General features: G+C 40.5%; 1 protein-coding gene across 1 annotated transcript in view; it reads left to right on the forward strand.

Moving 5' to 3' along the window:
• Positions 1-3,218: 3,218 nt before the first annotated feature.
• LOC130708881 (uncharacterized protein C11orf97 homolog) overlaps positions 3,219-15,123 on the forward strand; it is a 31,537-nt gene continuing 19,632 nt past the window's right edge. The window contains exons 1-2 of the mRNA XM_057553276.1: positions 3,219-3,360; positions 8,074-8,178. Coding sequence (XP_057409259.1) covers positions 3,219-3,360; positions 8,074-8,178 — 247 coding nt within the window. The remainder of the gene's footprint in view (positions 3,361-8,073; positions 8,179-15,123) is intronic.

Here is a 15,123-nt window from a genome sequence, read left to right on the forward strand (position 1 = left end):
CCCGTCAGTAAAACCCCCAGTTGATAAGCCCACCTGTATGCACAGAATCATATGTCCACTACTAGATAGGGCAAGACAGTCAAAGATCACCTGAAGGTAGAGGAAAGCTACTAAGAGAACAAAACAAACTAGAACAGGTAACTTGGGGGAAGCAACAATTATACAAGAAGAAAGTACCATTGGAAATGAGTGTATCATTAATATCCTTAGACAGATAAGATATTGCATCCATGGCATAAGGCCAAAGTGTTATACAAAAAAGAGAGTTCTGAGAAATTAGAAACTTGATGGCAGAAGTGAAAAATAAAATGCATTGAAAGTACTGTTGAGGAAATCTCCAGAAAATAGTGCAAAAATACAGAGATATAAAATAGAAAAAAAGTCAGAAAATTAGAGGACAAATCAGGAGATCTAATATATAAATGACAGGAGTTCCAGAGGGAACAGAGAAAAAAATAGACATTACAATAAAACAATTCAAGAAAAAGTCTCTAAAATGAAGGACATGAGTTTCTAGATTGAAATGATCTGCTGAGTGCCCAGCAAAATGGTTGAAAATTTACCCACATCAAGGGGTATCATCATGAAATTTCAGAACATTGAAGACAAAGACAAGATCCTCCATGTTTCTAGAAAGAAAGAACAGGTCCTATCCAAGAGGTCAGGAATAGAATGGCAGTAGAATTCTCTGTGGCAGCAGTAGATGCCAAAAGACAATGGTGCAATGACTTTAAAATTCTGAAGAAAAATTATATCCAAATTAGAGTTCTTTATCCAGCTAGACCCTCACTTTAGTAGAGAATAAAATAAAGATACTTTTAAACCTGTAAAAACTTGGACATTTTATCTCCCATACACAATTTCTGAAAAAGCTCCTGGAGATATGCTCCACCAAATAAGTAAGGAAACCAAGAAAGAGAAGAATATGGACTCTACAAATCAGGGATTCAAGGCAAGAGAGAGGCATGATGGTGAAGGGAGATCCTTATACAACAGCTGTGCAACCACAGGTCTGGAGAGCGACCAGTGCAGACTGGGGCAGATCAGAGGTCTCTCTGGAAGGGACTTTTTCAAAAGGATGAAATTGATAGAATTCCTCATGTGTTTGAACATATTAAGAGATTTACACAAGGAGAGTTTAGGAATTAATTAGTGATAAAGACATTAAAATTCAAGCAAATTGGGGTTTCCCTGGTGGCGCAGTGGTTGAGAATCTGCCTGCCAATGCAGGGGACACAGGTTCGAGCCCTGGTCTGGGAAGATCCCAAATGCTGCGGAGCAACTAGGCCCGTGAGCCACAACCACTGAGCCTGCGCGTCTGGAGCCTGTGCTCCGCAACAAGAGAGGCCGCGATGGTGAGAGGCCCGCGCACCGCGATGAAGAGTGGCCCCCGCTTGCCACAACCTGAGAAAGCCCTCGCACAGAAACGAAGACCCAACACAGCCAAAAATAAATAAATTAATTAAAAATATATATATATATTAAAAAAAAAAGAAAAATGTTGAGTGGCCTTAGACTTGCCAAATATAAATTAAAAATAAAAATCAAGCAAATTAAAGAGCAAGGCACCTAGAGAGTCTCATATTAAGTGAAGTCAGAAAGAGAAAGACAAATACCATATGATATCACTTGTATGTGGAATCTAAAAGAATGACACAAATGAACTTATTCACAAAACAGAAACAGACTCACAGACATAGAAAACAAACTTTTGATTACCAAAGGGGATGGGGGGGAGATAAATTAGGAGTTTGGGATTAACAGATACACACTACTATATGTAAAACAGATAAACAACAAAGACCTACTGTGTAGCATAGGGAACTATACTCAGTATCTTGCAATTATCTATAATGGAAAAGAATCTGAAAAAGAATATATATATATATATATAACCGAATCACCTTGCTGTGCACCTGAAACTATCACAACATTGTAAATTAACTATATGTCAATAAAAAAAAGGAAAAAGAAGCAAAAAAAAAAAAAAAAAAGAGCAAGGCAACTATCAACTCCAGGTAATTAAAAAGTTGTACAGAAAGAAAAAGTGAGCCTAGGATATTGTGCAGTGGATAAACTCAGCTGCGACTAGAGTTTACATAGCCATAGTAAATGAAAACCCTCTAGGCAAAATTTCAATTTATCTACAGTGGGAGTTTGAAGGTGCAGTTAAGTACATGTGAGGTGGGAAGCATGGAAGAGAGCTAAATCTTCACTCTCCCATAGCAGGAAATCAAGACATGATACCTGAAACTAAAAAATCTAAAGTTCAGCAAAATAAGCAGTTGGTTATATGGTTGTAAATGCTAACTTATCATCCAGAAGAGGTGAAAAGTGGAGTAAAATGGAGGTAAAACGGAGGCAGATGGGGTCCCCTGTATTTGGCTACAAACCTTGTAGAAGCATTTAATTCTGCACGTTTAGCTTTCATAAAATTAACACCACAACATATTTTTAAATGACTGCAAAAACAAAACAAAAGCAACTTCTTCCTCCAAATAAAACTCTAGATTTTCCCATTTGCTATTCAAATTAAACTTTTCTGAGTTTGATTTCTTCATCTGTAAAATTTAGTTTTTATATGGATTCAAATAGATTGTGAATACAAAAGTGCTTGGACACTACAAGAGTTGTTTATTAATAATAACAACAACAACAACAACTTACAATCCGAAAGTTGGGAATCCTCAACATTGATTTATTTGATCATGTGTGTGTAGCAGGGAGCGGGACACGACAAGCAAAGCACTGCGTGAAACCAGAGACCTTTCCTTGAACTCACTGCCCAGTCCCTCCTCCCGCCCCTACTTGTTCCAGGTGGTGATTTATTCTTTAGCCTTTGGGGCCAAACTTTTCTGAATTCAGATTCCGGCTGTGCCACTTCTAGTTGTGTAACCTCAGACAATATCCTTAGCTTTTCTGAATCTCAGTTTCCCTACCAGGGAATAGTGAACCCTCTCTCGCCAAACTGGTGTCACAAACAAATGAGAGATTATTGGAAAGAAAGTCCTTTGCTTTGGTCGGTAAGTAATTGCAGCTCCCCAACTCCAGCGCCTTCCTGGGCGCGCGGGACACCTACAGACTCCCGCTGGGAGCGGCTCGGGGCAGGGAGGACCCACAGTCAGCATGGCAACCGGAGACGCCTCGCGTTCCCCAGCAGCTTGCGGCGGAGCAGAGAAGGCCAGCTGGCCGCGCGCCGCGAAGAAGACCCCCGCGGCATGAGGGGGGAGGAGGCGGTGACCGCGGTGGCGAGGCCCGAGGCGGGCCGCGACGGCGAGCAGTCTCGGCCGCCCGCAGGCCTGGGGTGCGGGGCGCGCGGGGAGACCGGAGGCCGCGGCCCCCAAGAGTCCCGGAAGCAGTGTGAGTTCCCTTTCAGCCTCGGACCCCGCGGGAGGGACGTGGACGAGGAGAAGTGGTGAAAGATGAACTGGGGGAAACCGGAGTAAGACTAGCTGAAGCCGCAAAGGTTTTGTAGGGAGGGGGCGAAGCTGCTGTTTTGGCAGAGGCAGGGGTGATGGTTTTGTGGCCGAAGGCATCTGGTCCATTTCCGCAAGCCCTCCTTCATAAAAGGCTACCTGAGTCCAGGTAGCCTCCAACTTAATTGGTAGTGGCATTGGCCTGGAAGGTATTGAAAAAAATTGTGTGTATATATACATACATATGATATTAAAAATATTAAATTATAAAATATATCTTAATTATAAAAATGTGTAAAATATAATATATAAGTTTTAAATATATTTAAAAATATGTTTAAATTATAAAAATGTGTAAAATGTAATATATAAATTTAAATTTTACACATAATAAAACTATGAAATTTATTTTTTAAATACATAAATGATATACACACATGGAAATATGCAGATCATTTTTGTCAATTCCTTCATTTTACAGGCCAGGAAACTGAGGTCTACACTAGAGGAAAGGAAGTGACTTGCCTACCGTCACTCAGTGCTGGAGAAATCCTTCAAACACTTAAACCCCCATCTCTTGGATTATCAGTTCATAAATTATGATTACCTGATCCTTTTAGAATCTCACAATCATGGACCACATTTTAACACACTGCTGTTGTTTCCTCCCTGCCCTGCCGAACACACAAACAACATTCAAATAACTAGAAGCAGTTCTGGTTCACAGTCACAGCCAACATGGTTGAGTCCGCGCTAGGTCGAAGTGCTCTTCCATACTGTTCCATAAATGTACAGATATTTCACAGCCCTTTGTGCCCCACAGGTCTTCAGTAGGTGGTAAGGAATGATGAAGATGAAAATAATAGGCCGAAGAGGAAGGCAAGCGTTCCCAGCCCTTTTGCAGCGCCTCCCTGATTGCCTCTCTAGAGCAGCGTGGCTTCCTCTGCGCCAGGACAACAGAGGAGCGAGGGTTGGGCTGAAGCGGCTCAGCTTCCGCTCCTCGAGGGACCACGCACCCTCCTCTTGGGAGACGGAGACCCCCCGAGGAGCCACAGAACTGCTGCCGCCTGGTGAAAGGACCTCTTCCCTCAGCATCAGCCACAATGTGCCTGACTATGATACCTCATTCCTGTTACTGTCAACAGCATGCAGAGACCTTATTTACAGCAACTAAATTCAGTATATATAAGTATTCAGTACACTTAAGTAATTCCTTACTCCGACTTAAAATTCTATCTATCTGGGAATTTTCCTGTTAAAGATGCTATAATTTAAAGGTTCTGTATTCCCTGTGACTGTAGGAGTAAAAGGTGGAATTAACCATTCACTCATCAATTTGACAACTATTGAGTCCTTTTTGCATGTCAGGCATTGGGCTGGTTGCTGGGAAATGAGTAATGAATTAAGGCAGGTGTCCAGACTTTCAGGAGCTCACAAAGTCAGGGTGGGGGGCATATGAAGAGTTCCTGCCTCAGCCTTCCTGAGCTCCTGGCCTCAGCTGAAGTAGAGACAGAATATTTACACCTGCACAAAGTACCCATTCAATTTTCAAATTTTTTTTTTGAAAGGTCTTCAATCTCTATTTTTTGGAAAGGTCCCCAGTCTCTGTACAGCTTCTACTCCCTAATCACACATCTGTTCCCAAATATACACAGATAAAATGTGGTGCTTCCCCACTGAAACATTTTTGAATTATATAGTGGCGGCTATTTGAGCACCCACCAAATCTTTCATAGACTCAGTGTTACCTTTCTTTTTTTCTTTTTTCAGTGTTACCTTTAAAATAATTTGTAGTGCTTTCACCACGCTGGCTGAACTATCCCAGTATTCTCCATTTTATTAAATCACTGAATCCAGTACAATCAGGTTAGTGTAGTGTAGTGTGGTGGGGCTATAACCTCCCTTGCTCTGAAAATTATACTTCTATTAAGTGGATCTAAAATTACATGAGCTGTTTTGACAGACACATTATATTATTAACACACATAACAAACGCAGTCTATGACATCCTTAGTTTCTCTTTCCCCCCCCCCGTCCAATTGAAAACATTTGACCCAGGCCTTTTCTGTCCTATGCTTATGCAATTCCTTTGTTTGGTCCTAAATACAGGTCGTTATATGTATCCCCAACCATCCCGTCCTATGAATTTTAGCACTTCATTCTGGGTGTAGAAGGCCCTTTGAGTCCTGAGTTTGCCATTCAGCACATAAACCGTTCACCAGGTTTGTGCCATTCTCACATTTGGTGAGTTTGCTGAAAGTTCCTATATTCAAATCAACAAATTAAATGGTGACCCCAACAGTTCCAAGTAGAGTCTCTAGAAGCCCCTGATCTGTCAGTCAGCATCTTTGGCGTGGGCGCTCTCTGCCAAAGAGAAATGCGCTTTATCAAGTGCCTTGCTGAAATGCACACACTGCACTGTAGCTACAGCATCTCCCTGGTCGGTCTAGTTTAGTAACTTGATTCGAGAGAGGTAGGCAGGCACGACTTTTAGTTTTTATGACTTCTGGAAGTTACTTTTTCGTCTATAAAATAGGAATAATTATACCTGCCCATAGGTTGTCAGGAAGAGAGATAATATATGTAAGATGCCTAGGGCACAGTAGCATTCAATAAACTGTAGCAATTGTTATTAGCCAGCTTGTTTGCTTTCTTTCTTTCTTTCTTTCTGTCTTTCTTGGAGCTGGGAATATTTGTCTATGCTAGCTCTTTACTACTATCTCATTTTTCATAGTTCCTCAAAACCTTTGGTGATTTCCTTTGTAAATTCTCTTAACAGAAGGGCTGAAATTTGTCAAGAGACTTGAACTTAGAGCAAGTGATCTCTTCCTCTCTTCTGAACTATTACAGGCTTTTCTTCTTTCTTGGCCACATTTCTTACACCCTTTTTCTGCCTGAAGATCATGATTTAACCAAAAAAGTTTAAACCAAAGTTAAGCTAGAGTAATTCTGACCCTCATTCATCTCTCATTCATATGACTCCTAATTTGGGGGAAACAAGATTCAGAGAGTATCCAACTCTGCCTTGTTCATGTCTGAGGGTGTGTTTGGGTCTCATGACCAGGAATGAACCAGACCCACAGCCGTATGCAGCAGGTCTTTTGCCCCATTAGGGTCAGTCTGCACACAAGTCAAATTTATTTACTTGTCTTCCCTATCAGTTAGTCAGGAAAAGATGACACCTGCCATAGCTTTGTGTTGGTTAGTTAGGTTTTCCATGGCTCCTTGGATTGAGCTTTTGGGCACTAAGACTAGAGCTACTGGTTCCCTGATGTTCACAAGGCTGAGTGCGCAGACATGCATATAGAAGAATCTTTCACTAATTGAACAATGCTTAGTTCCACTTGAACACACATTTGTTGAGCATCTATTATGATGTCAAACTCTGTTCTAGGACTCTAATGAACCGAACAGACAACATCCCTGCTCTTATGGTATTTATGGCCTGGTAAGGGAGACATATGGTAAACTAATAGTTACACAAATAATTGTATATACAGTAAATGAGGCTGCACACACATTGCAATAAATCAAATGAAAGAAAAGAGGAGAGTACTATGAGAAAAAGTAACCAGGGACATTTCAAGAATGTGGAGCCAAGGAAAGTTTCCTTAAAGAACTGACATTCCAGCATAGACCTGAAATTCAGGTAGAAGTTACCCAGGGAAAAAAAAAATTAGGAGAAAGGCAGTTCAGGCAGAGAAAATAGAATGTTCAAAGGCTTCCATGTGGGGATGGACAGAAGGGCCATGTGGCTGGAGCTCAGAGAGCAAGAGAGAGAAGCTGACAGGAGAGATTAGAGAGATGGAAGGGCTCAAATGACACAGCGCTCCCTGGGGTGAGCAGAAGAAATGTAGCTAAAGTACTTAGAACAAATATTCCATCCTCAACTATAGCAGTGTTGTCTTGTGGGGGCAGGTTTAGAGGACAGGAAAAAGTCCTATGTCCATTAGTGGCTCACTACTACAATTCAGGTTTATTCTTTAAAAGATGATGAGGGACTTCCCTGGTGGCACAGTGGTTGAGAGTCTGCCTGCCAATGCAGGGAACACGGGTTTGATCCTTGGTCCGGGAAGATCCCACATGCCGTGGAGCAACTAAGCCCGCGCGCCACAACTACTGAAGCCGGCGTGCCTAGAGCCTGTGCTCCGCAACAAGAGAAGCCACCGCAATGAGAAGCCTGTGCACAGCAACGAAGACCCAATATAAATAAATAAATAATAAATTTATTTTTTAAAAAAGATAATGAAATACTGCTAGACTCTTCTGTATTATGTATCTGGATTGTAGGCTCCAAGCATACATCTTTCTTATTCATTGCTGTGTCCTCTGCCCCAAATGCCTGGCACAGAGTATGTCTTTAATAAGAATTTGTTGAATAAATGAAAGTTTTCTTCAAGCTAATGAAGAAAACTTCATATATTACTTCATAACACCTAAAAGAGGTATCTGAAACTTAACCCCCAAATGTAAAGTTCCCCCCAAAACTAAAAGTTACAATGGAAGAGATCTTTCCAAAATAGAGTCTGCAGGGTGAGTCGTCTGCTGTTTGTATGGAAGGATTTGTCTCTTTAAAAAGTAGTTATTCATGTAAGTAGTGGCTAGAAGGTTGGGCAGAATTTATGATAAGTAACCAGTTTTGTTAATGTCTTTTTAGGGAAGAAATTTTTATATTGTGAGCCACATAAGAGAATTAAGGAAGTATTGGAAGAAGAACTTTATATTAAGAGAGATGAATGCCACATTAAACATCCACCTGCAGGTAATCTCAGTAACAAATGAGGTATATTTGCAAAATGGATATAAAATTGTCTGTCTGATGGCAGAGCGATTATTTTATTTATTGCAAAACCATGACTATTAAAAGAAAAATGGGTCCCTGGGAAATTCTTGGCTAATTTTATAATTATTTTGCCTATTCCAAATAAACTGTTGTATTTAGAAAAAATAAATGAGCTAGGTATCAGAATCTACATTGCTGTCCCACATTTTTGGTGGAGTTATTTCTACTTAATGATAGGTAGAATTTTTTTCCAAGTGCCTGAAAAGCACAATAACATATTCTATCTTTATCAATATAAGTATGAGCAATAACAGTGGTTCTCAAAGTTTAGACTGCATCAGAATTACCTGGGAATTACCTGTTAAAAGCAAATAACTGGGCCTCATCCATCAGTTACTTCTGAGTAACTGGCTCAGAACGTCTTTGGTGGGACTTCCCTGGTGGCACAGTGGTTAAGAATCTGCCTGCCAATGCAGAGGACATGGGTTTGAGCTCTGGTCTGGGAAGATCCCACATGCCGCGGAGCAACTAAGCCCGTGCGCCACAACTACTGAGCCTGCGCTCTAGAGCCCGTGAGCCACAACTACTGAGCCCTCGTGCCACAACTACTGAAGCCCGTGCACCTCGAGCTCGTGCTTCTTAACAAGAGAAGCCACCGCAATGAGAAGTCTGTGCACCACAATGAACAGTAGCCCCTGCTCGCCGCAACTAGAGAAAAGTCTGTGCACAGCAGCAAAGACCCAATGCAGCCATAAATAAATAAATAAATAAATAAATAAATTTTTAAAAAGAAAAAAAAAAAAGGTCTGGGGTGGGGTCCAAGAATTTGCATTTCTACCAGGTTTCCAGCTGACATTGATGATGCTGGTCCAGGGACCCCACTTTGCAAGTCACTGACCCAGAAGAATCTAAGTCATTTAAATCGGTCAAAGCAGCCAAGGATTTTATCCCACATACACATGGTATATGAGTTACATGGCCTGGGCATTGAGAGCTTGCACTGATGCTTCATTTGAAAAAAGATATGCTCTCAAGAATCCCTCATAGATGTTATTTTGAAACTGCTGGATCTCCTCATTTTCATAGTTCCTTCTCAATGATTGCTAGGTGCATATTTCATGCTTTTCAAACCATCAGGTTTTTATTGCAACCCTCTTGGGTACCAGCAGTTGCTTGAAGATATGAAAGAACTGTAAGGCATGACTCCTATACTCAGAGAAGTTGACATTTTCTGAGGAGGATTGTTGAACAACAGTCTGGTGGGACCCAAATTCACTAAGGATTCCTAAGAGAAGATGCTGCAGGCCCAGAGGTACATCTTTTCAGACTCCATGGTGTTTTTTCACACTTTTTTTTTTTTCGTATTTCTTCACTCTTTATTCGGTCCTCTTCATCTATTTATTGATCTCAATACCAGTGCCACATTGTCTTTGTTACTATAGCTTTATAATAAATCTTTTTTTTAAAATGTTTTCCCACTTTATGTTTTAAACCCAGTATAGAAACATCTTTTAAGGCTTCTTGTGTCACCCATTCTTATGGAAAGAGAGACCAACAAAATGGCTCATTTTGTTCATATAGTGTCTTGAAGGAAAGTTTAAAGTCTTAGAGTTTGAACTCTATGGATGGATGCAAAATGACCTACTAAATTACTTCTCTGAACCCCAATCTACATATACTACTTCCCTGGTGATTTAAAAAAATTGTTAAGTCCATACTATTATATTTTGTGTCACCTTCATTGTTTTCAGTGATTATATAAAAGCTGATTTATACACTAGTTGGATGTTGTATTATTCTTTTTTTTTTTTTTTTAATTTATTTATTTATGGCTGTGTTGGGTCTTCGTTTCTGTGCGAGGGCTTTCTCCAGTTGCGGCAAGTGGGGGCCACTCTTCATCGCGGTGTGCGGGCCTCTCATTGCGGCCTCTCATTGCGGAGCACAGGCTCCAGACGCGCAGGCTCAGTAGTTGTGGCTCACGGGCCTAGTTGCTCCATGGCATGTGGGATCTTCCCAGACCATGGCTCGAACCCGTGTCCCCTGCGTTGGCAGGCAGATTCTCAACCACTGCGCCACCAGGGAAGCCCAATGTTGTATTATTCTTAATGGATACATTTGATTATGAGACAGTCTAAATGATTAGGAAAAATCATTCGGTTTATAAAAAGTCATTTTTCTAGGCAGTGTTTTCAAATATTTTTCATATAAAATGGAAAATGCTTGGGCTGCATGGGGGGGCTGCATTTTTAATAACATCCACCAGAGGACGCACGAAGGTGCTATTTTAGCTTAGAAAAATCTTTCAAAGCTGAGGATTGATTCTGTAAGGTTAAGTCTTAAAGGGCTCTATTGATGAAAAACAAAAACCTACTATATTTTTTCTTTTCCTTTTCTTCTTCTTTTTTTTAATGGCTGGGAGCCCCACATCCTTGGCCAGAATAGGAAACTAGCACCCAGGGAGAATGCCACACTCTTCCAGCGTAGCACAGAGGGCTGGCAGCTCAGGTGAGCCACTGGACCTTCCAGAAGGAGGTTTTCAGTGACACACTCCTTTAAATATCAGAAGAAAGCTATGGCTTCTCTTGCTGGAAAACACACCTTGTCACGTACACCCATAATTCTGCATAAAATTCTGAGCGGCTTGTATGACTTATATCGTAGCTATTCCCAGATGTTAGGAGTAAGTATGCTTGACCCATTCATTGTCTTCATTTCTTTACCCATCCCAAATAGGCTTTTGCTTCCATGAGTGCAGGGAAATTGTTCTTTTCCAGATTGCAAATGACCTTTTTCTTGAAGGTCAAATTCAATCTCCTGGTTTCAATCGTACCATCTATTGAGGGGCATTTGTTCTGAAGTTAAGCAACTTAAAAGAGAGCATGTTTTACTTCCGATTGAGCTAATGATGACAATAATGGAAGTACCCCAAAGCAGTGGACTTAAGTTATTTCTGTCCTTTTTTCTTCTCCTTTGGTTGAATGAAATTGGTAAAAGGTCAAAAGTTTCTTCTCTTTGGGTTGCACAAAATCAACTAAAGGTCAAAAGATCCAGAAGTTAGGTTTTAAGGATGTTTAACAGAGTGAACATTACATTTATTTTAGAATACTGTTATTTGGATAGCAAGAAGGGACTCAGGAAAAAGCCGTTCAGTGAGGGACCCTCAGGTGATTGAGCTATCCCACCTGTTCTTGTGGTTCGTGTATGACAACAGTTAATAAGAGCTGTGAAGACCTTGCAGTGGCCAACATGTCCCAGGTGATTATTACTGTGCACCCCATACTTGGGTCTGGGGAATGGCATCAGTGACAACAAGAAAAATGGACTACCAAGCCTCTAAGCCTTCCCTTCTCTGGGTTTTTGAGTCCTTCTAGGTTCCTGATGTAGAGCTATATGGGTTCAGTGAGAAGGGGAGGGGTAGGTGGGTGAAGGGAGGCTCTCTAATGATGATGATGATGATGATGGTGGTAATCATTCATAATTTTATTTATTTATTTATTATATTGGCCATCATTCACAGTGTGTCTCCTGGACATGAAAGTTTTTACAAATTACCTCTCTTAATCTTTGCAACAACCCTATGCTCTTATTGAAACTGCAGAATGCGTTTTGGGACTTAGTAGAGCGTAGAGCTTGGTAGAGCTTCTGTCTCCGTGCAGAAAGAATTCAGTGAGAGACAGAGTGACAGGTAAGCAAAGAGTTTGTTAGTATAGGACACTTGTGAGATTTACAAGTGGGTGGGCAAGAGGGTGGCACGCCAAGAACTTAGTGGGCTGCAGTTTTATAATCAAAGGAAAAGTGGGGAGGGTAGACATCAAGCTTCCATCATCAGTTTCTCCTCCACATTGGGCAGGAGTATTCTTGTCCCTACATGGTCAAACTGGGACTATCACGGAGCAATGGAAATAAGCGAAAAGGCGGTTACATATACTAAAATATGGTAAATCATCTCAGGTTTCAGTTTAATGTCACCTTTTCCTCGTATTTTTGTTTTTAGTGTGAGCAGAGAAGCATGTCCTAGGAATCATTAACTTACTGGCCTCACTGGACAGGATGTGGGTCTCATTCCACCATTGTTTTATTGTTTTGGGACATGTCTCATGCTTCTGGTGCGTGGTTTTTTTGTTAAGCAAGCCTGCTTTCTTGAGTGATCATTAACTTATAGGGGTCTCCCATACTTTTTTCTTTACTTATGATCCCATCGTGGGATTAACTATTTAATCACCTACTTTGTCCCTGTACTCTGTCCCTATCATTATTATTCCCATTTTGCAGCTCTGGAAGCTGAGGCTTGGGGGAGGTACAATGACTTGCCTATTGTCACACAGTGGAATAACTGATACTTGAATGTAGGCTCATCAGAAGCTGATGTCTTTGCTCTTAGCCATTGGGATATACTTTAAAATATAAGATTATGTTTTCTTAGAGGAAAAAAGACTTGAAACTGTACTGGTAGCAAATAGTATTCTCTTCAGTAACAACAAAGTTGTCACAATCTTCTCCAGGTTTAAGTTCAAACTTGAGGTAGAAGAGGTTTCAGAGGCTTTACACATTCCTGCCCCAAGCACAGGGACCTGGATCTACAGGGTCTCATCATCCTGAAATGATGAAAAGAAGAAATGCAATTTTCTGATCAGATCTGCTGTCAGGTGTAAATGGAATTTGGGCAACCTATGGAACCTTCTGGATAAGTAAGAATTTAGCTAACATCACAATTCATATATTCTTAGTGGTTCCCTGAAGACTTCCCCCTCCTTACAACTTTTTTAAAAAGAAGAGGTAGGTTTATGAGACATGCATTATGGGACTATTGCATTCATTTTGCCATTTATTTTAAAGCTATTTCTACATTTTGAAAATTTTCTATAGAGGACCATGTGGAAATACATTAATGTACTACTTTAATGTTTTCAAACTGCAAGGGCTTTTGTATTTTTCTGGCTAAAACCTGCAGAGTTTATGGTAGTCATGAAAAATTTGATTCATGAAGCTCACTAGTGTTCTCTTATACATTTCCTTTCCCAATGAATTTCAAGAGTGTACTGTCAGATGCATTCATTTGTGTCTACATGTGCCTGAATGCATGCAAACTTAATGTTGAGTCTGGTTTGTTTATTATGTTTAGTACAAATTTAAGAAATGTGAAATATTACCCAGCAAGTGTGGATATTTTTGCTATTCATTAATTCATTCAACAAAAATGTTTTTGTACCTATAATATACAAGGAACTTACTAGACACCAAAGGCATGTCAAGATAATTACAAAAAAATAATAATAATTACGGAGCTTAGAAGTCACCAAATATAAATTTAAATTACTTAAAATTTTCTTCCTCTGAACATGTTTACACAAAGGAAGAATAGACAATATGTTTCTCAACTGGCTTTTAAAGCTCCAGGGTTCCTTATTCACAGTCCTGAGACAGCTGGGGAAACAAAAATATTTTTAAAAGGCGACCTTCTGATAGACCAGGTCAGATCCCATTGGCATCTAAAATTTTACGCTAAAATTTTCAGCGTAAAGACTTGGTTTTGTAACTTTAAAATTCAGGATAAAAACACACCTAAAAAGGTTTTTGAGTAGAAGAGGTTTGGGGGCATGAGAAGAGGAGAGAGAAGAAGAATCTCTAAGATTCCGAACTTCAAGAAAGGATTTGATTCCTTTCTCTTAGCGTCTCTCTTATGCCTGCTGCCCTTTTCCTTTTCAGGTTAAGCTGCCAACATTGAGGTCTCTCTGGCCCCATTGTTCTGCACAACCCCCCTTTGTCTTCCTTCCTCCTCCTGGAAAACATTTGCCCAGAGCTGAGAGAGTTGAATTTCCCTTTAAAGAAGCCGCTGCTTCAAAGGATATTCACACTTCTTTTTGGTCCTCTTTTCCTCCAGTTGAATATATCACTTTCCGTAATGTCTTCATGCCAATATCCTATCAAATCAAAGTCATGCTATTTTTCCCAGCACCCTCTATCCCCAAGTACAGTAAACACTTACGTATAACAACATTTTGCTTTGAGCGGTTTTTTTCCATGCATTTCTAGGCATATGCATTTACATTTCAGGTATTTTCTCTATTAAGCCATAAATGTGATTGCATCTGAAAGAGCCACCTAGATTAGACTAGTACAATTCTTCTATCTAATTTGATGTGGGTTTTCTACAGAGTTCTACCTCTGGATTTTTAACCGTTTTCCATTTACCAGACCTTCCCACAATGTGGAACAAATCTAAATCTATTTTCTTGGTTTCTCACAGGGTGTCACGGGGGTTATTGAATAAATGTTTGCGGACTCCTACGTCTGAGAGTCTGTTACCCTTTTCTATCTCTAGACGGGTCAGGAAAGGAAACTGGCTTGATGAGTAAGGGAAGATTTGGGTTAGGTATAAGGAACAGCTTGAACTTTGTAAGGTCTTGGCAGAAGGAGATTGTGGAGTCTTCCTTGAAGGTCTTTGAAGAAGAGGGAGGAAACGAATCTTGACAGATAGCTCCAGCCACTCCATTCAGGAGCCGGGAAGGAGGGGAAAGGACTGACATTCAGCCTGGTGGGTCAGGTCAGTGACTGTGCCTCTGGAAATAGAATCTGAGTCCATGCTTGTACAGGAAAATCATTGTCCCTGTAAAAAGAAAAAGAAAAAAAAAAAGCTACTATTTATTGAGTACAAAGCACTTATGTCCATTTCATCCAAATACTATAATAATCCTTCAAGGTAGATATTATTGTCATCCCCATGAAGGAACTGAGACATCGTAGATTAAAGAACTTGCCCGAAGTCATAGAATTGGTAGGTGGTAGAGCAGAGATTGAAACCCAGATCTCCTCTGAACTCAAAGGCTGTGCCCCTACTCATTGCATGGTACAGACTCCTTTAGGGAGAGATCATGTCAGTGGGTATGCCAGTGGGCAGCCTTGGATCTGTGGAGACTACTGGGC

Source organism: Balaenoptera acutorostrata, chromosome 9, assembly GCF_949987535.1.
Source record: "Balaenoptera acutorostrata chromosome 9, mBalAcu1.1, whole genome shotgun sequence".
Taxonomy (NCBI): Eukaryota; Metazoa; Chordata; class Mammalia; order Artiodactyla; family Balaenopteridae; genus Balaenoptera; species Balaenoptera acutorostrata.